A 26,186-nucleotide genomic window follows, 5' to 3' on the forward strand; every position below is an offset into this window, starting at 1 on the left:
CGGTCCCTGCAGCAATTCCTGGACTATCCTCTGGATAGGCCCCTGCAGCCAGCCCATGCCCTGCTCCCGGGGCGCGAACGGGGAGCGGGGAGCGGCCGGGGCTGGGCTTCCCCCCGGATACGGTTCAGGGCCGCCAGCGGGGAGTGACGGTGAGGGCAGCGGGAGCTGTGCTGGGGGAAGGGCCACTGGTACTGCCCTGGGGGCTGCGTGCTGATTTAATGACACAAAGTCATAGAACCATGGAATATTAATGATTTGAAGGGTCCTTTAAAATCCTCTACTTCTAGCACTCTGCTGCGAGCAGACACCTTTCACTGGGCCAGGCTGCTCAATGGCCCATCCAGCCTGGCTCTGAGCACTTCCCGGGATGGGGCATCCACGCCTTCTTAGGGCAACCTGTGCCAGTGCCTCTCCACCCTCACAGGAAATGATTTGCTTTGCCTCCGAGGAGCATTCAAGGTGTCATTGAAAAAGCCTCTGCGCATGGTGCCGGTGATGGCTCGGGGAGACAACGAGAAGACCAGTTCACAGCCATTTTTAATGTTTGCATGGGAGAAGTTAGACATCAGCTTTCTACTGTTTGTTACAATCTCTAAGTGATAGTTTGGCACAGTTGCACATTGGTAATACAGCAGGAACGGTTTCGCAGTAAAATATTAATGCAAATAGCGACACCTAAAGCCAGAGTTTTCTTCAGCACACTCACTGATGTGTGTGTTGGCTGTATGTGATAGTGTCTAGTAACCTGAAGCACAAATCCAGCTGTCAGAATAGAACGGCACTTAAAAGTATCTCCTCTTTAACTTAAGATTTTGAAAAATAATAAAGATTCAGCACCAGTGCATGCAAAAATTACAGTGTTCACAGTAGCAGACAATTTCATTTCCATAATGTGGAGGGGGGAAAAGGCAACAGGACTAATTTTTTTTGAAATTAGAATTAGGTGACCCAAGGCTCAAATCACAATAATTTGTGATAAAACAATTATTGGGAGACTTCAAAAATAGCATTTTGTTCAAAGCACATTAAAAGAGAATTTGCACAAGTTTCATTTCCAGTCCTGTGGACTATTTCAGACAGATAGACTTCTTACACTGTGCATCTAAATGTTTATCTCACATATAAAGGGCTCCTATTTGTATTTGATGTATTTGTAATCTAAGAGCGCAACTTAGCCCTTCTAAAAATTATTTTGTTTTGATGGTGGGAAATATGAGAAAATTGTTCACAACAGTTTTTCTCTTTTTTTCATGCTCCTTCCTGGTTAACCTGGAAGAGGGGGTGGTCAGTGTCCACCCTGGTTTTGTCCAATTTACTGTCCAGATGGACTGTGATGGTTCTTTTAACAAACCAAACTTGCTAATTAGAAGAGATCCACATACATACCCCAATATGCAGATTTGGGTGCTGATGAAGCTCCATGCTCATCAAATCTAGGTTCTCCCACAGGTTTGGCTGCAAGTAGGTTCTGATTCCACTGCACAAGTCACAGTCCTGACTTCATGAAAGCATGTGTATTTACATGCTTTTTCAAACTAGGACTTTTGTGTTGTGATTGCCAATGAGGCACAATTGCTACAAATCCCACATAAAACTCCCTTTTGAATTTAATCAGCAATCTTGTAATTCTCAACTATAATGGAAAATAATGGGAAAGGAAGAAGCTGTTAAACTTTTCTATTTATTTTTTTAACAGTGTCACAAACAATTATAAGGCCAAAATACACAATATTAAATAGAAAATCTAAAATTAAGTAGCTGGTATTCGGTGAGAAACACTGAGGTATACAAACTATTTTTAAAATTGTGCGGAAATTTGCAATAGTCATGAAAAGGTGCTTCTCCATTTTCAGCTAGTGGTTCCTTGTCCAAGTGATCTTCCTGTATACCAGTAACTGTGTAATTGTGACCAGCTGAACACATTGCATTTAACAGCTCATGGTTCTTCAGAACACTTGAATTTTTTTAAACATTACATTTATTCTAACAGCAGTAATGTAGTAAAATAAGACTATAACCAAAACAACTCATGATCTTCATTTGATATATCATTTTTACTGTTAAGTATGGAAAGTTTGTGGTTTTTTAGTTTACTTTGGATGCTGACAAATGAAAAGAACACTTCAGAAATTGTCAGACTTATGCCAGAGAAAACAAGGTGTAAAACAGAGAAAAGAATGGCAGTGCCAAGTATTTTTTAGTTCTTCCACACTATATTGGCAATTGATAGAAGCACACAAAGATAATGTAATTACATGACTTTAAAATAGAATTTTAAAGTTACAAAACTAGAGGGCTTTTTGGCTGAGCATTTCCCTGAGTCTTCATTTTTAAAAATTATGTTAGACATCATATGCATAGGATCTGTTACAAAGGCCTCAATTAAAAAAGACTGCATGCAGAAGTTCGAGACTTCTATTCTTAAAAAGCCAGAGCAGCAACTGCTGAGAAAGCAATTTCAGTCTTCAGAATCTGGTATTTGTCCTAAGGAGAAAAGCAGACTTCAGATATTTTTGCACTAAGACTTTGATAATTTCAAGTTACGTCATCACATGATTTGTGCTTTGTGAACAAGTCTAATGGGGGAGCTTTTAGGGCAAGACCAAAACAACAAACTTTGGGATTTCTACATATTAAAAAACCTTTGGTTTTTATAGCATTTTGTGAGAAAATAGAAGGCACAACTGTGCATCAAAACTATATGATTTTGTATTTTAATCTACTTACTTTGTTTTCATCAGCACATTGGACTTCCTGTAAGTCTTTATTTAAAGATGTGTTTTAGTAACAGTAATTAGTTAACTGTCATAAGGCTTCTGTTTGACCTAAATGCAAGAAGGCTATTTAGTAAGAAGGCATCATTGAAAAAGGTACATTCAACAAGATATGAACTGATGTCCATCCACTAAAAGTTCACCATTCTAGCTCAACAGGATAGTCTCCAGTGAGACATGCTGTGCAATGACCAAGCTTTCCAATAAATGACTTGTCGGTTTTGGGGCTGTTGTCTCGTCTTGCTTTGATGCTTTCTTGCACAGATGATACCAGCCCCTCCACAGAAAGATAAACAACACTGTCTGCTCCTAGAGGAAATAAAGGATCATCAGTTAAAGCTGCAATATTGTACCAAATGCAACGCTCTTTGGAAATGCAGTCACATTATCATATAGTTTATGAAAGAGAATGACTGAAAAATTTTAAGATTGTACTATGTCTTGCCCTTCTCAAATGCTTTGTGCAGGGAGCAGACTCACTGAAATCTAGACAGAAGGTTCTGTTGGGAACAAATATGTGACACCTAAGTGCAAACACAGAACCAAAGTCCAGAGTGTATACTAAGACTCCCTGAACTCCTTGTAGTCTCCCTGAGTAAACGTTAGTTCAGGTCTGGAAGTAGATATGTGTGTGGCTAGTGCTTCCCAAATCTGAGCACCAAGGACTACCAAGCCTCTCTGGGACCTGGAGGAGGGGAAGACCATCAAGTTAAAAAAAATCATTAAGCAATTCATGCAAATTTTCTAGCAGCAGAAATGTTTGATACCCTTTCCATATCATTAGTTTTCTATCCTTTGCACTCATGTGGTGAATACTACTTAAAAACAAGATCCTACAAATTTGAAATATTTCCCTACACCTTCACAATAATTTGGGGAAAAAGATTCCATCACAGTATTAGACACTGAAAGTAAATATTTAACACAGGAAATCGGAGTTTACAGTGGAACATAAACTGTCAATCTGTCTTTTGTTCTGCAGCAAACATGACTCAAAATTTCAGGTTTTTAACATTCTTAGATTGGTTTCAAATGTCATTTCTTTCAAAGTGAAATACATAATGCGGTTAAAATTATTTACATAAATGTCAATTTGTAGAAAATTCAGTGGGTGTTTACAAATTCTAAATGTATTTTTATTAATATCTCATGCAAGTGAAACTACATCCGCTTTTCATTATAGGACAGATTTTCACTGCTTATTTTCTTCCTAGTATTTTGACTGCAGTAGCTTCTTTTTGTCATGTTTCTCCAAAGGAGCTTTAAGTATTGGAAAGCTTTGTTGTCATACTTTATTTGCAACTTACGCTTATACAATTATTCTAATACTTTCTATTATTTTGACAAATACAGCTCCCTAACTATGTTAAAAAAAAGTATGTAGTTGAATTGATCCATAGAGTATTCACAATGCAGAAACCTAGCTTACCAACCTTACAGTTCTTTAAGTTAGTTTACAGTTAGCTAGTTAGTTCTTTACAGTTCTTACTTTTGCCTGGTGCCTTGATATGTTCTGCTTTATTTTGAAATACATTATAAAATACAGTTGACAACTCTTACAAGAGGGAAAAAAAGTAAGTAGCATTTACCTATATAGTTTGCAAGATCATGAAATTCAGGTCTGTTGGCAATGAGTTCTTCTTTAGTTGGAATGTTTATTCCCATGTAACAAGGAAATTTTATAGGAGGTGAAGCTACACGGATGTGCACCTGAATAAAAATAGTTTCAAAACAGGCTGATATAAGTTGATGGTCAGCAGATAATAGCAAAGTCTCAATTCTACACAGTGATAATGAACAGAACATAGCACTGCACAGAAATCATCGAAGGGTTAAAAGTAAGATAACGTTTTTATCTTTTTTTACGTTTTTATCTCCTGATGCCAATACAGCAGGAGAAGGTAAGACAGTTTTAAAATTTTTTTTACAGTATTTCCTAATGTTCTTAGAAGGTTCCATCTTGAATTTACTTTTCTTCTGTGATGTTCAATCCTTGATAAACAAGTTTCAGTTTACAAAATCAAACATTATACAAGACATTTTTGCTCCAGTGACTGATTTGCACAACTGTTTTGCTTAAAAAAAATCTTTATCAATTAAAAAAATGGTGCTCTGGTGACTTAAGATATATTTACAGCAGTATATGGTTGTACTCTTTGCACTTCACAGGTCACACATCAGGAATACTTGGTTTTCTGATCTTAACTGATTTGTATTCCATTCTTTTTTTATTTGCCAGATAGTGCTTTGTAAGCGGAGACCTGTTCCTGTAACCCCAATCACCCAAAAGTCACACTCATACAAAAGAACCTTCTTGACCCATCTTCACACTAAACACACACTAGCCATTGTTTTTTTCCACATCTGCCCTTTTAAATAAAGCAAAAATGCACAGTAAAATTAAGTCAAGCCCCAGTGCTTTAATGTGCCATCAACTTCCATTTACATCTGTATTGTACTGACTTAAAATTAACTCACCTCTTTGGCTCCTGATTCTCTCAGTAGTTTTATTATAGGTGAAATGGTATTGCCTCTCACAATTGAATCATCAATGATAACAACTCGTTTGCCTTTAAAGTTATCAGACAGAACACCAAACTTCTTTGCAACACCAAGCTGCCGTAACCTCATATTTGGCTGGATAAATGTTCTCCCCACATATCGATTTTTACAGAGCACTTCAACATACGGTAGTCCACACTGCAAACAGGAGACAGTTAAACAGTTAATACAGAAGGACTTGTTGTCTCAGTTACTGTTTTTTAAAGTCACCTTAGGACTTAGTATGACTTCACAGTAACCAAAAAATATTTAAATACCTTAATGTAGGGGAATAACGACAGAAAAAACAAGGAAGGGGACTCAACAGGAGTAGCCTATGTACTGAAGATATAGAGCTTTATCAATATGCAACTCTAACAGCCGACATCATTGTAGTCCATTACAAAAAGAGATGTGTATAAAAATGCTTGGGGGAAAAAAAGAACAAGATAACATTTACCTTTTGAGCATAACCAAGAGCTGCTGGGGTTGCAGACTCTGGAACAGTGCTGACCAGGTCTGCTTCCACAGGTGCTTCAATAGCAAGCTGCTGCCCACATCTTTTGCGGACTGAATATACCATCTGACCTACGAATAGAAAGAAGTGTTTTTCTTGGTATGCATGATTCACACTTCCTCTCAGTCTTCTGTATGAATTTCTGTGTCAAGTTGCAGGCATAGAAGTCAGTCAGAAAAGTTCCAGAACTAATAAGCAACCGCTTGCATAAAGTAATTTTTTATTTCCTGACATAACATCACATTCTAACATTCACATTCGTATTACTACATGGAAAACTAAAATCCAGTCTGCCCTAATTGACTAGCTAACTAAAGGTCCTGTGGATGTTACAAAATCTATCTGCAGGAGGAAAGAAATAGAAATTAAGCCTTCCTGTTCATAACACTCATATTCTATTTTTAGACTGCTTTTTCCAACAGACAAAATTTATGCAATCCTTCTGTCCGCTTACTGACTGAATCAGATGGCAAAATTAACCCTGAATTTAGTAAGGGAATAAGGGGACTCAAAAGCTTTTAAGGTCCTACAAAACTTATAATGTGGGAAAGAAATGGAAGTATTGTGATGAGATGAGGCATAGCAAAAGCTACAGCAGCAGTACCAAGGAATGTGAGAAGTAAGGATACTGAAGAGTAAGGTGATTGTGAAAGAAAAGGAATTTGGGGTGAAATTTGCTTTATAAGGGTGGGGAATTGTACTGGATCAATGGATAGCATGTCCCTAGAAAGCAATGAAGAGGTTGTTTGCCAGATATGAGAATCCTGGCTAGTATTTTGAGAGCTTCTATTGAAATAATAATAAAAGCATTACACTGACAATGCCAAATACTTAGATAATGCATAGATTTACAACTTAAATTACAAGCATCTTCCTGAAATGACACTTATTGCCAAGAAAAATATCAAAATAAAGGTATTTTCTAAATCCCATTTCACCAGTCTAATTTTTAAAATGTTTCCCACGAACCAATAAAGTCCTTTTCTTCAGTCTCTTGCTTTTAAAAGACCTTTCATCTACCTTAATCATGTTCATGGCCCTTTTCATACCTCCCAGAGGAGTATGCAGGCAGCCTATCTGAGGCTGTATCCACATCCAGAAACAGGAGGGTGATGTTACATGCTCCTCCTGATGAGTTTTATCTCAAAACCTTTGTCAGCCCATTCTGTCCCAGCTGTGCTTTGTAAGCTTATATCCAGTGGTACTCTACTATGATCCCAGAGTCCCTGTGCTCCAGGATAACATCTTACACTATTTAGGGAAGAGCTCTGTATGTAACATTTTTGTACCTTCAAAAATACTGTCTGGTCTTGCAAAATAAACGTATTCAAAGATGCAGAATGCTGACGGATCTCCTTCAGATCTTCGTACAACATCCAGTGTCTGGACATCATGTCTGGATATTTTCACAATCTCCCCAGGAAGGACCTCCCGATAGTACCTTGAAAAAGAAATACAGAGAAGTTAGACATGTCCTCAAGCTGGATGATAATTCTGAAGTACAAACAAGAGTCAACTGACGGGAAAAATATTTTTGAACATCCTAACATAACAACTTGCTTCTATCTTATGATTTGACCTGAAGCATTTTAAGACCAACATGCTAAGACAGCTGACCCTTACTAAAACTGAAGTCTGAATTTATATCCAAAACCAATAAACTAAGTCAAAATACTAAACTTGGTACCAGAGAATTATGGTACTTGTCCTATGTGTGAGACAAACTGTACAGGTTTAATTGAGATTGAATATATTTTAATAATATAGTCCTGTACCAATACTAGAGAACTATTCTATGAAAGCTAATAAACCATACACTGCACTATAAGAAATATAACCAAGAATAGAGGTGGTACCCAAAATAATCCTGCCTCACAAGCCAAATCTAGAGAAATATCCGTCTAGAGATGATAGATAGCTACCCCCAAATGACATAAAGCTGACTAGAAATGTACCTTCTATTTCTCAAATCTGCAGAAGTATGGAATAGTTTAAGTATATTATGTTAAAGTATTTCACCTTATTAAATATTTTTCTATATTCTTTAGTGAGTCCTCAGGTGGCTATTCTAACATCTAAATCTATCCTAAAATACTGAAATATTCTGGAGATACAAATCTGAGGTGAGCAAATCTGTGTTTATTCACTGGTCAGATACTAGTAGTAGCAAGCAGCACTAGCTACTGAAGAAGTTTAGACAAAATTGCTTCATTGAAAACACACAGGATTCAGCTGATTGTCCTACACAGTGATCTTTTCTTAACAGAAATTTCAAAGAAGTTTCAGAAAACAGTTGATTTTTTTCTAACAAGGAGGCCAGCTTACCAAACAGCATATGCTACAACTCAGGTTATTTCAGCCTGTGAACTACCAGTGTAACTTTTCTGTAGGTGAAGAATTATTTTGTAATGCAACTACACTGCTCAAAATGAGGGCAAAATTAATCAACTATACGGGTAATCAGGTATAATGCAACAAGAGGCATTTGCTTTGTGATAGTAGTTGACTTTACTGTTAATTTCTGCACACATAATTCTTTTTTTACAATCATCTGTTTGAGAAAATAAACTGGCAAAAACCAGGATTAGCAAAAACATCTTCCACAGCAAACTAAACCTTGGTGTCTTCATGTTGTTATAATTATAATATTTGGCAACTTGGGATTTAATGTTTAATCACTGTCTAAGAAAGAGTTTTCAGATAAAGTAAGAAAGAATTAGGCCACTTACTCTGCACCAATAGACAAAAAGCTGCAGGATTCAGAAGAAACAACCCATCCTTCTGTTTCAGTGTTATCTTTTCCTGAAGTAAAAGATTTCAGTTAGAGTCCCCAGTTTTTGTTACCATGACCCCCCAATCACATTTTTGCTGCAGTATCTGGTTTGCTATGGTTTCCAAGTGTGCAATGAAGACTATTGTAATTTCTAACTAAAATGTATAGCATTTCACTATTTCCACCTTTCCATTATTTAAAAAAATCCCAAACACATCCACAAAATAAACATCATAAACCTGTTCTAGGCAGAAGTGGAGTAACAGCATTGTATTCACAGCTCATGAAGAGAAACAGTTCAGGTAACTACCTCTGTTATCCTTGCACTATTTCAAACTTTTCAAATTCTACTTCAGTTACTTTAGATAGACATAATTACTTTTGTTGACACAAGAAAATCCTTACTTTCCCTAGGCTGAATAGGTTGATAAATGCTTTTGATTACAATGGATCTGGATTGAATCCTAATGAGTTGTGAGAGTCAACTACAGGAAAGATATTAATTGTGTCACATAGGGTAGGAATGTCTATATGCTTTAAAGAATCTGGGTAATTTTTCTTGTGGCTAAAATTCCTCAGTTTTCTGAAGATATGGAAGAATTCACTGCTTTGTCTTTGAATTATTTCAGTTTGCAACATGTGAAGCTATTTTGTTGATATAAGTGACAAGTGGAGAAAAGTGTTGATTTGCAGGCTGAACAGGAACACAAGGAATTTTTCCCATAAACTGCTTGTGTAATGGTCCGGTCACTACATGTGACAGGGCTGCTTGGAATTCAGAGGTACATTGCAAGTAATCCAGCACTTTTTGCCCACTTTACTGTAGGAGAAAAAAGGAACCAGACTTGTTTCTAGACATTGTCCTGAGCAACTGGTTTTAAGCGGCCTGGCTTGAGAAGGGATTTGGACTAACAACCTTCAGAGCTCCCTTCCAACCTCAACCCCTCTGTGACTCTGTTCATCACTGCTGTCTTGTTTAAGCGATGAGAATTATTTAAGCTGTATTACAGTTGGGATGCTTAACTGTGGCTATCATTAGGCCACTAAGATTCCCTGTATCTGGGAATGGAAATTCGCACACTTCCTATAGATGATTGTCTCCCTTGCCAACTTTTTTTATTTTTCAAAACTCATTTCTGCATCATATATTTCTACTTACACCTCAATAAATGTAGTTTTGATTACCTATAAAGTGATTTCAAGCATACACTATGCATATGGAGATTCAGATATATATATATATAATATATATAAATATATATATTTTATATATATATAGAGAGAGAGAGAGAGAGAGAGTTTACCTTTTCCATTCATGTCCCCTACTGGAATAAGGCGACCAATGCAGAGCGGGCGATTCCCATACGGATCACGTACTGCATAGATTATGTCTTTATGCATAATTAGCAATGAATACGAAGTTGGAGTTTCCTTCATTAAGTTTTTTATTCTGGAATGAGACATAGGTGAACATAACTGTGTGCCACACGAACAGCTGTGAGCATTTACAGCTGCACATCATGTTGAGGTGCAATGGCTGCGGCTGAGTGTGAAGCCCAGGCTCCTCACCTTGCCACCCAGTCGGCCGTGTCATCGTTTTCCAGGGGAGGTGTGAAAGCCAGCAGCTGGGTGATCAGTTCACTGTCAGAACTGGTCGACAGTCCCACACCGTGCCGCATAAGCTTTTAAGAACACAAACCAAAAGTGTTACCAGCATTAAAACAACAATCTCACATCACACCGCTCAGGCTTGAACCTAACAACACCTTGATGCAAAGAACAAATGTTTCACAGTGATCACAGCATAATAATGCCAAATTTCTTCCAACAAACCAACTATGTATAATGAGGTCAAACAATCTTCTATGCTAGCACTACATTTTTCCTTCTTCATCTCATTCCTTTCCTCCGCATGAAACTGAAAGTAATGCCACCAATATTCAGGGCATAAATTCATGTTTGGGTGATTTAATTAGCTTTGTGCATCCTCTGGGAAGAGTGTTAAAATATAGAAGAGAAAATATGGAATTGCCTATAACAGATCCAGAAAGAGATATCAAGGCAGAATCCCCTTCACAGGATTTTTTCCCCCCAAAATGATTTATTTTGATTAGGGAGGTCTTTCATAACCCCAAAAACGCAAAAAAAAGTTTTGTATTAAGGAGAAGTCACAGCAACTGTATTGCTCATTTCTGCCTCACACTCAGAAAGAAACAATGCCAGAGCCCCCAAAGGAGGTACTAACCTTCCTTCTGAGTTGTGCAGCATTTGTTAGCTCCCCATTGTGTGCCACAGCGATCTTCCCATGAAGAGTCTCTACAACAAAAGGCTGGCAGTTCTGAAGCTCAGAAATCCCTGAGGTGGAGTACCTTGTGTGCCCAATACCAAGGTTTGAAGGGTACAGCTTCTTCAGGCTGTCTGCACTGAAGACTTGGTTTATAAGACCCATTCCCTTTGGGAGAAAAAAAGAAGAAAATGTTCTGTTGGTTTTAATTTCCTGGTGACTTTGTAAGTTCTTCTTCTGCTTAATGCTGCTATAGTAGTATTAAGGGAACTTTAAGAAAAAGGCAAATAACCTGAAAGATATGGGAAAGAAAGAAGCTGAGTAGGTCACAGTGCTGTATCACATCCCTTCAGTCCTGTTTTTACAATATTTTTGTGCCGAGGATTTTCATGGAACAATCTATTCTCCGCCTAAAAATAGATACTTTTCAGGCTGTGCTCATTATGTGTCTTGTAACATCCCCCGTATTTCTCTCAGCTCAAGAAAGTCTGTGTGACCTTCTCAGGCCTCCATTCTGTCTTAGATTCTGTTTATTGCTACCTATTGCTACCTATGGGTAAAGTAGTTGCCATTTCCTTGATTCTCACTAGTGTAAGATTTACTCATCCATCTCCTTGTGCATAGTCTGTAACAGTGTTTTTTTTCTTTTTAAGATCAAGAAGAGCATCAATCCTCTTCCAAATCTGCAGAGTTAACGGAGTACAGGGTGACTTTGGTAAAAAGTTTTTGAGACATCATCAGCATGCTCTGGGTAACTTCTGTGTGTCTGTCACTGTATGCACAGAAACACCTATAAGGACAACATTCCCAAGTTTGTTTTAAGCGTACACTCAAGACAGGTAACAAAATGAGATATTTTGACAAAATCAAAACAGCCCATCAAGCATGTTACTTTTTCTCTAACTACACTGTTAGTGTCTGTTTCTACACTGTTAAGTCTGTTTCTTACCAGAAACTAACTTACATGCATCTCACTTAATAATACAAAACATTTGCTTGCATTTTACCTTGTGCACTTTGAATGCCTGGGATGACTCGCCATCACTTGTCACAATTCCAGCACTCTCCTGGCCCCTGTTGACAAAATAAAATTCACATAAAGCACTGACATGATTATGAAACACTTTAACATGCAATGGATAGAATTTTAATGGTATTTTAATTTGTTGTTTGCTGTTTTATTTTACAGACTTATAATTGCTGTGTTAATCGCAGGTTTCTTGTCTGTGTTATGCTTTATTTCAAGTCACAAAAGGTTTGTGCCTAAGTCCACTAAATTCAGTGGGAATCTTTCCACCAAAAACTACTGGCTCAGATTCTTAATGGACTTCAAATTCAGTACAGGCATAAAGTAAAAACAGATGCTTAATTGGAAAAGCCATTTTTAAAGGCATAATGGTCTAGGCGATAGTACTAGGTTCTATCATGCTATTCTATTTCTGCTTTGGATTGTCAGATGTTATTAAAAACTGATGGTGTTGCTTATGGGACTGGATTGTCTTTTCCACTGATCACCTATGCAGAAGCTTTTGCATTTTTGCACTTAGGCAGGCAAACTAGCATTTACACCTCTAAAAGCAACACAGACCCTCTGATGAAAGCATCTGAATGCATAAACCTAATGTTCGGCATCTCAGCTTCTGAACTCAGGCAAAACAAGTCTGATGTTCAAGTGTCACTGCAAATGGAAATACTTCTCTTAAGTACATCAGCCTCAGGCTGGCAGTTGTGCTTTGTTGAGCAGAAGAGCTGATTCAGCTAAAATACATTTGTTTTCCCTGTCCTACTGCCTGTCTTCCCCAGCCCTTCCCCCTGCTGGGTCCCCTGGGTGCACCCCAGATCCCCTGATGCTGCCCTGCCCAAGGCAGGCAGAACACTGTGCACTTGCTCACAGTTTGTACTCCAATCCTTATCCATTGAAAAGGTCTGCTTTGCAGACTGTTTTTTTTTGTTTGTTTTTTTGGTTTTTTTTGTGAATAAGTGCACAGGCTGCTCCATCTCCCTTTAACTTTCTGAAATAAGGCAGTGTTGCCTACAACAAAACTGCTGCTATGTGCCTGCCTGTGCCTGTAATACTCATCAGGACTTTGGTGGATGGGTGAGCTTCTGCCCATTCTCATATACAATAATGTCTGAATAGGAAAGATATTTTTCTTAAAAAGGAAAAGACAATTAATGTCCTATTTGTGCACTGGACTGGTTTAATGCAGTTGAAGTCACTGGAATTATTTATTACAAGCAACAATAGAATTGGGCACAAAAATCAATAGAATGGATGCTAATCTACAACTGACATGCTCATTACCAATTTTCTCCAGTTCATAAAATCCCTTTATTTGTTACTAGTCCCAGTTGGATGTAAAGCAAAAATTTTGAAGAACGCTTGCCTACACAAAGCAAAACAAACCAAACTTCCCACATATCTGAACAAATTTACTGTTAGTGACACAGTTCTTCAAAGAAAATAATCAGAGATGAGTACGTTCTTTAAGCCATTTACTTTAACTCGGAAAGATGTTCTATGTATAAACACAAAGACTGGTACTAAGATTTAAGGGGTGATGCATTGCATTCAGCAACTTATAACTGCAATGTTAATATTACAGGAAGCTTCCATTTTAAAACTGTCATGGTCTCTTTAAATAGTAACTAAATCACTAGGAAGAGAGAAGCAGAGACCCCAAGGAAGGCCCTGGCCAAGGCGTTGGATTACATCTTTCACTTAGCACTGACAAAAGGCATGAGGTCTCAGTGTCGCTACCACAATGCCTGCACCACTTTACCAGCTGAGCCAGACTTGAAGTATGCCAGCTTTTATTACACCATCACCGATATATAAAACGTGTCTCTACGGCCCGCAGTTCAGAGGCAAACAGCGCACAGACATGTGAAGATGTGGGGCAGGACGATCCTGAACGCGACCGTTGTGGGGAAGGCTCGGTCTCGCGGCCGGGCCCCCTCCGGAGCAGGGGCTGCCCGGGGCCTCCCGGCAGAGCTCAGGCCACAAGGGGTGTGTGTGTGACGTTGCTTTGTTTTGTTGGGTTTGGGTTTTTTTAAAGGCACGAAACAGACTCTCTTTGCTTGTTTTCTCACACCCTGGTGCACCCACTGACTCCCAAAAGACAGTCACAGCAGTCAGCCCCGGCCCGGCCCGGCCGAGGTCTCCCCTCCCCGCCAGCGGAGCCGCGTCCCTCGCCCGGCTCCAGCGGCGAGCCTGCTTATTTGGCAGAGTCTCAAGTTACTCCCCTCAGGCAGCTTGAGCCAGTAAAACTAGATCCTTTCATCTCGGCGGAGCTTACTGACAACCAGCCGTCTGGTTTCCTAGGAAACAAAATCTTGGCTAGAAATAGTGAATCATTTCCAGGTCACTTTCAACATGGAGAGTGGAGCAGGGAAGCATTGGACTGAGGAGGAGGTTAAAGCCTTGTTAAGCGTCTGGTCAGAAAAAAATATCAGAAAGCAACTGCACGGCACCTTGAGGAATAAAGGAATATTTATCTACATTGCTAAAAGGTTGCAGGAGTTGGGAGTGTGCAGGGACTGGAAACAGTGCCGTGCAAAGTACAAAAACCTCAAGTACGAATACAGAACGGTTAAATATGCCCACAACTCTGGGGATGTCACTAAAACCATGAAGTTTTTCCATGATCTGGATGCCATATTGCGATATGAGCCTGTCACACAATTAGCAGCAGAAGAAAACGGCAGGTGTTCTGCGACTGAGACGCAGCTGAACACAAGCCCCACAACAGACAGCATGCAAGGTAAAGAAAAATGTTTTTGCTTCTATTTTTCTCTCTTTGCTTAAAACCCAAAGGGAACAAAACCGAAGCCCGACTTGGCTGGCGCTGGAGCGGAGGCTGCTCAGCCCCGGCAGCGCTGTTAGAAGTGACTGGATGCGCGCCTCGCGCAGGGGAATAAAATGTTAGCACCCACCAGTGTCGAAGTCTGTAAATACAGCGTAATTCCAGCAAAATTACACTAACTGCCTGTATTGCAGCCTCGGTGAGTACTTGCTAGTGTCCAGGCTCGTGCACGGGGTGGAAATGCTAAATTAAATAAGCTGCTTTCCTTCTCTTTGCCTTTCATTCACAGTACTTTGGAAGCAGATTTGTAGAGCTCCAGTTCAGATGTAAACATAAAGAAAAGGTTGAAATTGTCAGGGTGTTGTAAAAATCGTTATTTGTTGTGATACAAGTGAAATTTAGAATTTTTATTCTTATTTCTCATATGTATGCCAGCTTGATATTTAGATGTGATGACTTAAGGCAAATTATTTTATAAGGAGTTTTACTTTAATATTCAAGAAACACATGCGTGATAATTCTCATTAAAAACTCTAGTTTAGCAGTGAAAGCAAAAAATATATTTATCAGTCTGTTTTGCGGCAGACCAAGTGAATACAGCTGCCTTTATTCTGAAGTGGGTTTTACTAAATTATTTGCATCTCTTGTTTTATTCAACCTTCTCTGCATATGCATTTAAGCTCTGCTTAACATTTCATTAGGGTCAATCTGCTGTTTGACATCACTCAAATCTCCTTGTCACATCCTAAATGTCACTGAAGCACAAGCCCCAATGATAGTTTTAAGTACCAGAATAAGATGACTAAAAAGAGAAATTAAAGCTTAATTTGTTCCCATGGTATGTAGCAATTTACATTAATTGCGTGAATATTTTTTAAGAAAACAAGAAACTCAACATTATTGCCAGGGGTCATTGTCAAAGGCATATAAAAGAGCTGGACATTGAGTTTGTCCTTGTACCATTCCACGTCTCCCTCTACAATGCTGTTTTACAGATCTGAGGAAAAGAAATTGCCATTTTTCATTGTCACTGTTTACCTTAATAAAAAGCTTGACCTTAATTTGTCATCACTATCAGAAAGCCTCTAATCTGTCAAAGTCGCTTCAAATTGAAATGGCAATTTTATAATATTGTAATGTGCTCTCTGCACTGTGAATTGCAATCCATTTTTAAATTAAACTTGCAGAACTGAGGCTAATACAAGCTGATACACTTTGAAGACTACATGAAATCAGGATAGTGTCCTACATCTGAGGATCTGCCATTAGATTATCTTCTGTGTTTTGATGTAGTTTGCACCTGGTAATCCTAATTCTCATCTGCTTTAGACCTCTAGAAAATTTTAATCAGCAAAAGTTAATTTCAACTGTAAATCCCAAACCATAGTATCTATAAAAATAATTACCCCTGAGTGAGACATGCTTTGTTTTGAAGCACTAGGACAGTCTGGTTTTAAAGCTGGTATAATTAAATATATCTCTTGATTGCACAAACACTTCTGTTACTACCTCCAGAAAAATAAAAGCAAACAAGTTTTATGGATAAACAAAAATTAAATGCAGCTAACTGTAATAATGCAACACGAATGCAAAAATTGAAATGCAAATATTTCTGCAACAACCACAACTGAGCCACAATGAAAGCACACTAAGATAGAAATGTGTCCTGCAGCTATGCAGAATGCATGCATACATCCACCACAAGGGGCTGAGGGAGCAGCTGTGAGATCATCAACTTTCTTATTTAAGAATGCAAGTCAAGCAACTTACACTGTACTAGAGGCCCAGTCCTATTCCACCTGCAGTCAGAGTCCGATGCCTGCCCAGCCCAGCACTTTGAAGAGCACTTGTAAGGCAAAACTGGCATCAGTGGCTCTGCAGCTGATGCTCTCAAGTCCTTCTGCAGGGACAGAGCTGCTGGTGTCACTCCCACAGAGGGAAAGGCAATTACTGCACAAGCAAAGAGCCCCCCAGCGACTGCAGGTCCCCTCCTGGGCTTCTCCCTTTCAAACAGTGTGTTGCAGGAGAGGAGACAAAAATGGTCCCTCACTTCTTTTAAAAGAGGCAAAGACATCTCGTTTTGAGAGGGCTGGAGGAATCAAGGATGTCTAGGCTTACAGCTTGGGTAGCAAGAACAAAATACTATCAGCAAATTAAAACCTGTGACTAATAATATGTGTCCACCATGAACATCTTATTTTATTTTAAGAAATTGGTTGCTATACTGATTTGTCTTTTTAAAAAGCATGACAGAGGACAGGGCATGTTCCCAAATAATTCACCATATATTTACCATTCTGCTTAGCCTCAGTCTCAATATCCTTATGTATGCCTAATGTAAAGATGCAAAGCCTGTCTTTATATTATCTCATCTACTGTGAGATTGCTGGGAAGGGGGAGCAACAGGAAGAGAAGAAAAGAGACTACTTTTTTAATAGGAATGAATGGTATTTCAACAGTGTTCCCCTGAGTATTTTTCGTATGTGGTAGAATCAGTTTTCTTTTGAAAGTGTATTTGAAGAAATTATTACTGAAAATATTAATCAAATCTGAGGAGGATGTCTCAGGACAAACCTGGTAGCAACACATACCAGTTCCCAGCTTGTTTATGAAAAGATAACACTTCATGCATAAGCACATGCAGAAATGTAAGCAGAGGCATTCATGCTGCCCTCTCAAAACACATTTCAGAGGCAGAGATGTAGCTTAAATAATCATTAAGAAAGATACAAGTCAAAACGTTCACTTCTCTTCAAGTACAGTTTGTGTGTTATTGCACTAATCAACAACCAAGGAAATCTATGTGAAGTGATGGTGTGCTATGAGAAATGGTATCTTACCTTAGAGTTCAAATGAATGACCTTGCAATTTTGTTAATCAAGTTAAATCAAGGATTAATAAACTAAATACATTATTTAAAAAAATACCTGCCTAGTAATTTAAGTTGTTTACACTTTTTATATTTCTTTTTTTATATTTAAATATTAAGGCATTGGTCACCTTGCTTGACCTTCACTTTACCTCAGCAAATGCAGAAAGATTATAGCTGAGCAGAAATGCATCAGCAATGACTGGCAGAAAACTCAGCTACTAAAATGCAGGAAAATCTTTCAGAAATGCTGACATAAAAGGGCCATTTATACATGGCTTTCCATGTCTGCACTTTTTAACATGTCATTGACAGTATTTCATATAGTTTTTTTTTTTTTAAACAAGTGTGCAATAATTTTATAGAGTAGCTTTTGTGGTATAGTAATATCTTTTTGTGGTAACTGTTCTTACGAAAAATAAAAGAAGTTTCTCTTTTAATATAACAATGTAATTAACCTTGTGCATGCTAGTGCCTATGGCACACTCAGAAGCCTTCCAGGAGAGAATTTATTCTCCTCTCCCTGGTTTGCTTTGCTGCGCTTAAGCAGCTGAAATGCCAGTCCTGTCACTGGAGGTGGAGGCAGGAGCAGCATCTCCTGCCAGGGAAGCCAGCCAGGCAGCTGGGAGCAGTCAGAGATCAAGCCACTGCATCTATGAGTCATAGTGAGCCTTGCTGAAAGTCAGGTAATGGTTTCAAAGGCAGTTTGAAAATGGTTTAGGATCATGGTTTCAAACGCAGTTTTCAGACGTCAGGGGTAGGAGATTGCATCCTAACCGCACCTCATTACTGCTTCCCGTGACGAACTACCGCAGAGCTGCGAGCTTTGATCTGGGTGCCCTGCCTGGCTGGAGCTCACAGAAGCTCAGCTCCTGTACAAGGAAGCAACATTTTAAACCTCCTGTCAACGTGGAATGTAGAAAACAGCACACTACCAACAAGACAACTTACAAGTCTGTACTCTGTGAAAATCTAGCTGGTTCTGAACCTGACGCACATATGCTGCTTTTTATACTTACATAGCAATTGCTATAATGTTCCCTTTTAAACAAATGTAGAAAAGCTATGCTGGAAAAAGCTAGACTTAATCCTGTCAGCTACAAATATGCCTGCTGTCAAGTCACAATGAATATGGGTTCCCTCCCCATACTGTTAATGAATTCCATTGATTTCCAGAGCTCTTTGCAGAACATCCTGATTTTCTTCATACTCTTCTAGGAATTTATTTTTGTTACATAAATGATTTGTGATTTTATGAATCTGTGTGCAAAGTCTGCCTTTATTTGTATGTCTCTTACTTTACATTATTATTTACCCTGAATACTGAGTCAGAAGAGCATACAAGTCACTAGAATCAAGTCAGTTTCAACCAGAATTTTTAAAAGCATTTCAAACAGGCTTCATATACAAGACATAAAATGATTTGCCTCCTATAACTCATGTCCCCCTTACAGAGACACCTAAATTAATTTAAAATTTAATTTAACTACAAATTAAGTGTCAAGGTTTCCAAGTTAAAGATCTTCTCATAGTGTATGGACATTTAAATTTCAACTTCTAATTTAGTCCATACCTATTTTTCATCTAAAAACTCTTTCCTTCCCAGGTGAAATACCAGTTTCTTTAGAAGATGATGAGGATGCTCCAGGAGATCCACTACTTTTTATATCTCATGCCAGACCAGTTCAACTAGGTATAGTATGATGGTACAGAGAGATCAAAAACTAAAAAGCAGCATGGGTGTCAGAGCACTTCCTGATAGCTTGAAAGCACTGTCATTCTGTTTCTGATCAGTATAGCTTTAATGCAGCCACACTTGGGCACCATCTCCTTGCCAGAGCACTCAGTGGTGTTGTGCATCACTAGACACTGACCACTGTATATGATGTAACACCTGCATGACCCCCATTTGCATGCAAAACACATCCCATGCTATAGCTTAATCATGATAAACTGCATTAACCTCGGTAATTTTGTTAAATGCCAGTGGAAAGTATGCCAAAGTAGAGAGGATACCTATGTCAGCTTGTGACTTTTCCCTAGCTCATTTTCTTAAATCATGGATGCTTAAAGCAGCATGATTGAGTGGCCTGAGCCAGGAGAGAGACGCAGAGCAATCCAGACTTGCAGTGGTCTCCAGCATAACTTCAAAATCACCTCTCCAGGCAAGGAGTGGTCAGCAATGCTTTAGTCCAACCACAGAACTCATTTGGAAAATGTCCTACTCTAGTAGTTTTGCTCAGCAAAGTTACAAAAGCAAGGGCATAAATCTGGCATGACAGAAAGAGGAAGAACATCCTAGGTGTGAGCCCCTTGAAGGGGAAGCTACAGGAAATGGAGAAACAAACACATTTTAGGCAGATTTAAGCAACTGATGTGCTGATTCGTTGCCTGGATGAACAGCAGCTGTCCTTAATTTCCTACATGTTCTTTCTATACCGTCTATGCCATAGTATACATTCCAGCCCAGTTACAACAACTTCCATTACAAAATCTGCAAGGTGCCGTATTTAGGAAGAAAAAAAGACACAGGCTAAGCCTATGGCTATTATGTTACACATTACACTCCTCCTGCCTGGCATAGAAAGAAATTAAGGAAGAGAACAGAATGTCACATGGAATTTATGCCCATGTAATATACTTCATGCATATAAACAAAACATGCAGAAAGTATCTGAATCAAATTTTACAGGAACATGTTTTTATTTCTCAGTGCTCAACACACTGCTAAACAGAAAAGTCTTCAATTCTGAGGAAGCTGCTTTCTACAAAGTCAGCAAAATAACTTCAATTGCGTGGGCTCTCAAGTATGTACTAGTACTAAAATGCCCTCCCCCAGTACCTCTTCTAGCCTGTAAGATTCAGGCACTATCTCAGAAACCACTGAAAGAAAAATGTTGACCCCTTTGTATCTATAATGCCTAATATTTTGGTTTTATTTCAGCAGATTTCTCAGGTTTGAGGAAGTTTAAGAAGAGATTAAATATAGCATAAATGCATCTTTCAGATAAAAAAAATAATGTATATCCTGCTTAAACATTTTTTAAAAACAAATTAGGACTAAAATGCTTTTAAGATATATGGAAAATTTTTGCACTGATCATAACAAGTTTGTTTCAAAGCAGTACTTGTATGCAGGATATTTTGAATCAAAATGTTTTTTAGATGTAATGAGAAACAAACAACCCCCCATTTTTCACTCTGCATTCAGCAGAATAAGCAAGCAATGCACCAAGTCACCAGAACTCGTTTGAACTAACATCCACAACCAAAAGTGAGCTCAGTTGGAAATGAACTGACTAGTGAGAAACATTGGCCTGTACAAAGAGTAAAGAAACTTCATTCCTCCCAGAGGGCCCCCTGCTCTATGGCTTTGACTGGGAAGTGTAGAGAGCACCTCCTTGCATTTTCAAGGAAGATGACTCTTGTCATCTTCCCTAGGCCTTTCCTCTCTGGCCTATCTGATGTTGGCAGTTATCATCTGTGGCAGTTCCTGGTTTGATTCACCAGTAAATCAGCATTTTCTTTCACTCCCTCAGGAAGAAATGGAGAAAGCATAATTGATGTCCCACCTGAAAATTACCCTTCTCAACTACACTGCCTATGAGCTGGCTGCTGCAGAGTCCTGATTAACCCAGGACTATAAGGAAAAAAAAATCTGTTAGAACAACTTATTGACAACTGGAATGAATTATGGAGACTAGAAAAGAATGGCTTTATCTAGGACAAGTTTGTCCCCAGACAGGTTATTATAAATGTTCTCCACTGAAGCTCTGTGCACAATCAAGGGTCTGATACTACTGCCATCACACACATCTCAGTGGCTATAAAGTATCAAACCCCCATAATCTTGTTTGCTCTTCCAGAACAAGACACTGACAAAGGCATCACTGCAGTATGACTGTAAAAACCTGTCAGTTACTGTGCATTTTCATGCTGTTTCATTTGATCATGCCCTGGAAATGGTTTTGGGTTTGTTTTAATTGGGGTTTTTAAATTATTTTTTCAAAGCTTTAGAAAATGCATGAGAAATCCCTTTCCAAACTAATCTTATAACCAAAACAAAGTCTTAAAGAAAATTCATAAATAGAAACAAGGAAACATAAAAAACTAAAATATATATTTCAGTGTTTTAAATTTTTTGCATGGGTGGCAATCTTTACCTCATAACGTTAAAAAATAAAGTAGACTGGAGAAAATGGAAAAATATCTTAGTTATGCAGAGTAAGACAACTCACACTGATTTTTACTTAAAAAACCCCAAATATTTTTGATTGATTTGCCCTGAAAAAGGTGCAGGTTCTGTGCCATGAGAACTGGGTTCTAGCACACAAATGTTTTACTTAAGCAAAAGTCTCCATTCCTCTGCTCCCCCCCACAACTTGGGTGCTTTGTTAAGAAAGAAGGATCAGATTCTTTATATCCTTACCCAGGTTAAATCTCTCTATGTGTGTAAAAACTAAAGTATGGCATGAATGCAGAAAGTTAAGTCTGGATGCTACTGTCAGTGGCTTGGGGCCAATTTATTTTTGTGTTCATGCAGCACATCCCATCTTCCCAACAGTTCTCTTCTCCTCTCTAATGTCTGAAGGACAAAGCAGCTCATCAGTTGTACCTAAAGATCTTACAGTAAAAATTTAGTGTATTAGGACACAGAAGAAAGAAGTGTTCCTCTTAGATTAATTAAATGTACATGTGCTATCTTAATATCTGTCTTCAAGTGAAAGCAAAAATTATATCAGAATTAACAAAAATGCTGACAGATTAATAACCAATAGCTTGATTTTAATGTCACCTCTGCTCCATCTTCAAACAGTGTCCTTCATTCCTATTCTCTCTGTCCTTTCCCCACCCCAACCACCCAATGCAGGTAACAAATCTCTGTGTCTCTCCCCTCTCCCACACAATGCAGGTAATCCAGCATCAGCAGTAGAGGCTTCCAAACCAGCGGCTTTCATTCCTACAGTGGCAAATGAAGGAGGAAAACACTGGACTGTTAATGAAGTCAGAGCTTTGATACGCATATGGTCAGACAAAAATATCCAGCAACAACTGGAGGGAACAGTGAGGAATAAAAGAATATTTGAGCAGGTTGCTGCTAGACTGCAAAAGTTTGGAATTGACAGGGACTGGAAGCAGTGCAGGACAAAATACAAAAATCTGAAACATGAATACAAGAGTGTAAAAAGTGCCCAAGACTCAGGGAGTACGAGTAAAAGTATGAAATTTTTTAATGAACTGGATGCTATTCTGGGGCACTGCACAATGGAACAAGCAAGTAAATCAGATAATGATGAAAGTGAGAGGCCTCCAGAATGGACAGAAGCAAAATCAGAAAAGGATTCTGTAGGTAAGTACTTCAACTACCCACATATCATTTAAATTTTTTTGTTTTCCAGCACTAGAGAGACCTTTAAAAACTCAAAAAGCAGAAACAGAGAGATTAACTGATTGGCTGGTGTGGAAAAACACTGAATAGACATTTACTATTTTGTCCAGTAGTTTTGTATTTTGTTAAAAGGTAATATTTCAGATTGAGTGACTTCCCTGTACTTTTTTAATAGAACTGAGAAGCAAATTAGAAAAAAAAAAAAGATGAAGACATAGAATAAAATGATACAGAGAGACAATTCCAGTCAGAGTCATGTCAGAAGACACTGTTTCCAGTTTAGATAACAGAAATGGATCAGACAGATAGTCACACTCTGTTACTGGAAAAATTAAGACATTGAGCAAAAGAAATCTGTAGTAATGGACACTGCTTAAAAAAAATTAACATCTCAATTGTCTTTCTCTTATGGTCCCAGATAGCTCAGTTTGATTGGCCTTTGGGGCAAGACTCCCAAACTGGTGAGACAGTAGTGAAAATAGCAAAAGGAACAGCACTAAGAATGCTGGCAGAGCCTGCCTTTGGTTTTGGTAGTTATTGACAAAGGTAATGGATGATCAATGCAGAATTAGAGTAGACTGATGAACCTACACTACCCAAAAGTTAAAACATTTTTATTGGTATGTACAACCAAAAACATGCTTGTTGTTTAAGAACAGAATTAAACATTAAACTTTTAGTTAAGGTGAGGGGATGATGGGATGATACTATGTTGGCCAAATGTAAGACTAGAAATTACTAAAGTAATGGGAGAAGTCAAGAAAAATACTACACAAAGACAGTCTGGCTGAAAACTGTGAGAACATTTTGGGGGAAGATTCACTCTTCAGTTGCCATTTCTACGTGTTTTGCTTATGCATCTACTTTGCCTGCTGAAGTAAAGAGCATCCAAGGCTGGATGGACTTTTTAATTTGATAACACCACAGCTGTTCTTATAAAATATAAAAATTTGGTGCTGTAATTAATTTAGCATTATTTACACAGAAATGCCTGGAGACACAGGTGAAGAGGACTCTGTTAGTAATACATCAGAAGACCTACAGGTTGCAGATATAAAGAAAGTTTCTGATTCAGGTAATCTGAAAAGTCTTCTATTTTATATAAATATCTACATTTAGAAAATTAAAATTAATTCTAAAATAAGCCAAAATTGTAATTACAGGTAGAAAATTCAGGGACCTAAAAAACTTAAAAGCAAGAGATAATATCATAGAGATAACCATCATGTACTTACGTACACATTTACAATGTCCTACTAAATTTGATAAAATCAGTCCAGTAAGTAATCATTTCAAAGACTTGTCACGCAGAGTGTAGAGAAGAAACAAGTTTAAGCAAGTTGAGTACAATGTCCTACTGCATGTACATTTACTTAAACTATGTTATTCCTAAGGATTAGAATTGTTCAGTCTCCTGAGCATGAACAGATACAGCATCTCTTTTTCACAATATGTGATCAGGATGTAATTGTGTAAATGCTCATATCAGGGGATGAAACCTTCATTAAGGAGTCTCACTGAATATGAAGGTCATATGCTCTACTCTTTACAAAGAAATATTATGGTTTACATCTGAAAACATAAATTTCAGGGGAAGCAGAAGTTTAACATTTAGCTGGAGATACATGGAAGTCTCTCAGGCTGTCAAGTTTTATTGTCCACAACAGAGCACCTCATGTTCTCTCTCAGTAGTGTGAGGAAGAACATGGTCTAAATTAAGCATTGAGGAGTAGACTTACAAAATTTAAAATGGTCTAATGTAAACTTGAAAGATTTTAATATCAAATTCAAAATCTTCTGACAGATGATGTTACTGTAAACACTACTCCAGAGAGTCGGGCAGCTCTGCATATAACCAAAGAAACAAATATGACAAGTAAGTAAAGAGATTATTGTAATTTAAGGTATACCAGAGATTAACATTTTTGGCTTTTTTCATTCAATAGCAATTACATTATTAAATTTAAATTTACTAACAAATAAGCGACCTTTTACCAGCTCACCATGGGCACTTGACACATTCCATGGAGAAAAACAGGTTGTCATGAAAAGTGGATTGCCTATGGGGACCTCATTTTCAGAGAGACAAATATGAAAGAAATAAACAGCATTTTGTGGGATCTAGTTAAGACTGCTTAAAAAATGTATTTAATTCAATTTCTACCCATTGACAAGTAAAATTACTACATACACATGGACAGTAGTAAGACACTGTAATAATGCAATGATTCAGCAGTTCTCCTTAAATATCGTCTGGCAATTTTCAACTGCCTGGTGCTACATAAAATTGTAACTTCTTGGACTGCACTCTTCCAAACAAGCTATTTAAAATTAAGTTAAATAAATATTTCTAGTAAAGTTCTGAGTACAAATTTCTGTCATTTAAGATAAGAGCAGGTGTAAAGATATCTGTACTTTACCTTGGTTACCATCTCCCTTTTCAAATATGTGTATTTAATTTCATCGTTTCTTTGTTTCTGGGTAATTGTAAATGCAGTAAGATTTTGCGGGGAAAAATTAAAATAGCAAGTGGTTCAAAAGTGTCTGTGGCTCAGCATTTCCACTCTTAAGACTATTTTTCAAACTTCTGTGGAGGAAAAATGCAAAACCACACTCCAAGGCAAAACCAACAAACTAGTTCAGTTTGCAAAATTCTTTCCCTCATTCCAAAACAAACAATACACACTCAATTTTTTTTCAGGCGGCAAAATACACCTAGTCTCTAATTTTATTAATGGTGACATAAGTAGGTATTGCATAAAACAGAGAAAATATGCACGCTTTTTATGTTACAACATCATGGAGACCCTTTGTTCTCTAATTGTGGTACATGCCCTTCCTAGACAGTCCAAGTAATTTTGAAGTGAGAAACTGGTAAGTAAAGAGATTGTATGTAGCTCTGTACTCATAAATATACACATTGATAAATAGTGAAAAGGCATTGATACATTACATTGGTTGTTTGATATGAGTAATGTCTCACAATCATTGGCATTTAGGATGTCACTTTTTTAAAAAGCTTCTGCACATTCAACAGAACTTTTGTAGAAAAGTGTTTCTCAACAGACATGGAATTAATAAATTTATAGGTATTTGTGTGCCTTGAAAAAAAATTGTAGAAAACCTCAATTTGGCATAAATGAGAATTTAGAAATTCTGTTAAACTCATATCTGGGTATCTTCCTTATCAGTTAATGTACTCTGCAGCCAGAGCTGTATATGCACTTGCCCAT

The 26,186-nt window shown here is 38.0% G+C and overlaps 2 protein-coding genes across 2 annotated transcripts in view; one reads left to right on the plus strand and one right to left on the minus strand.

The window, feature by feature from the left end:
- Nucleotides 1-757: 757 nt before the first annotated feature.
- The window catches only part of PPAT (phosphoribosyl pyrophosphate amidotransferase), a 44,704-nt gene continuing 19,275 nt past the window's right edge, over nt 758-26,186 (minus strand). The window contains exons 2-11 of the mRNA XM_030947053.1: nt 11,897-11,963; nt 10,851-11,057; nt 10,175-10,287; nt 9,910-10,055; nt 8,562-8,634; nt 7,122-7,273; nt 5,776-5,903; nt 5,253-5,474; nt 4,364-4,484; nt 758-3,083 (exon numbers count right to left, since the gene is read on the minus strand). Coding sequence (XP_030802913.1) covers nt 2,914-3,083; nt 4,364-4,484; nt 5,253-5,474; nt 5,776-5,903; nt 7,122-7,273; nt 8,562-8,634; nt 9,910-10,055; nt 10,175-10,287; nt 10,851-11,057; nt 11,897-11,963 — 1,399 coding nt within the window. The 3' untranslated portion in view covers nt 758-2,913. The remainder of the gene's footprint in view (nt 3,084-4,363; nt 4,485-5,252; nt 5,475-5,775; nt 5,904-7,121; nt 7,274-8,561; nt 8,635-9,909; nt 10,056-10,174; nt 10,288-10,850; nt 11,058-11,896; nt 11,964-26,186) is intronic.
- The window catches only part of LOC115902986 (multifunctional protein ADE2), a 41,345-nt gene continuing 29,421 nt past the window's right edge, over nt 14,263-26,186 (plus strand). Inside the window, exons 1-5 of the mRNA XM_030947050.1 lie at nt 14,263-14,653; nt 19,171-19,257; nt 22,477-22,914; nt 23,939-24,028; nt 24,758-24,829. Coding sequence (XP_030802910.1) covers nt 14,266-14,653; nt 19,171-19,257; nt 22,477-22,914; nt 23,939-24,028; nt 24,758-24,829 — 1,075 coding nt within the window. The 5' untranslated portion in view covers nt 14,263-14,265. The remainder of the gene's footprint in view (nt 14,654-19,170; nt 19,258-22,476; nt 22,915-23,938; nt 24,029-24,757; nt 24,830-26,186) is intronic.

This window comes from Camarhynchus parvulus, chromosome 4 (assembly GCF_901933205.1).
Source record: "Camarhynchus parvulus chromosome 4, STF_HiC, whole genome shotgun sequence".
NCBI lineage: Eukaryota > Metazoa > Chordata > Aves > Passeriformes > Thraupidae > Camarhynchus > Camarhynchus parvulus.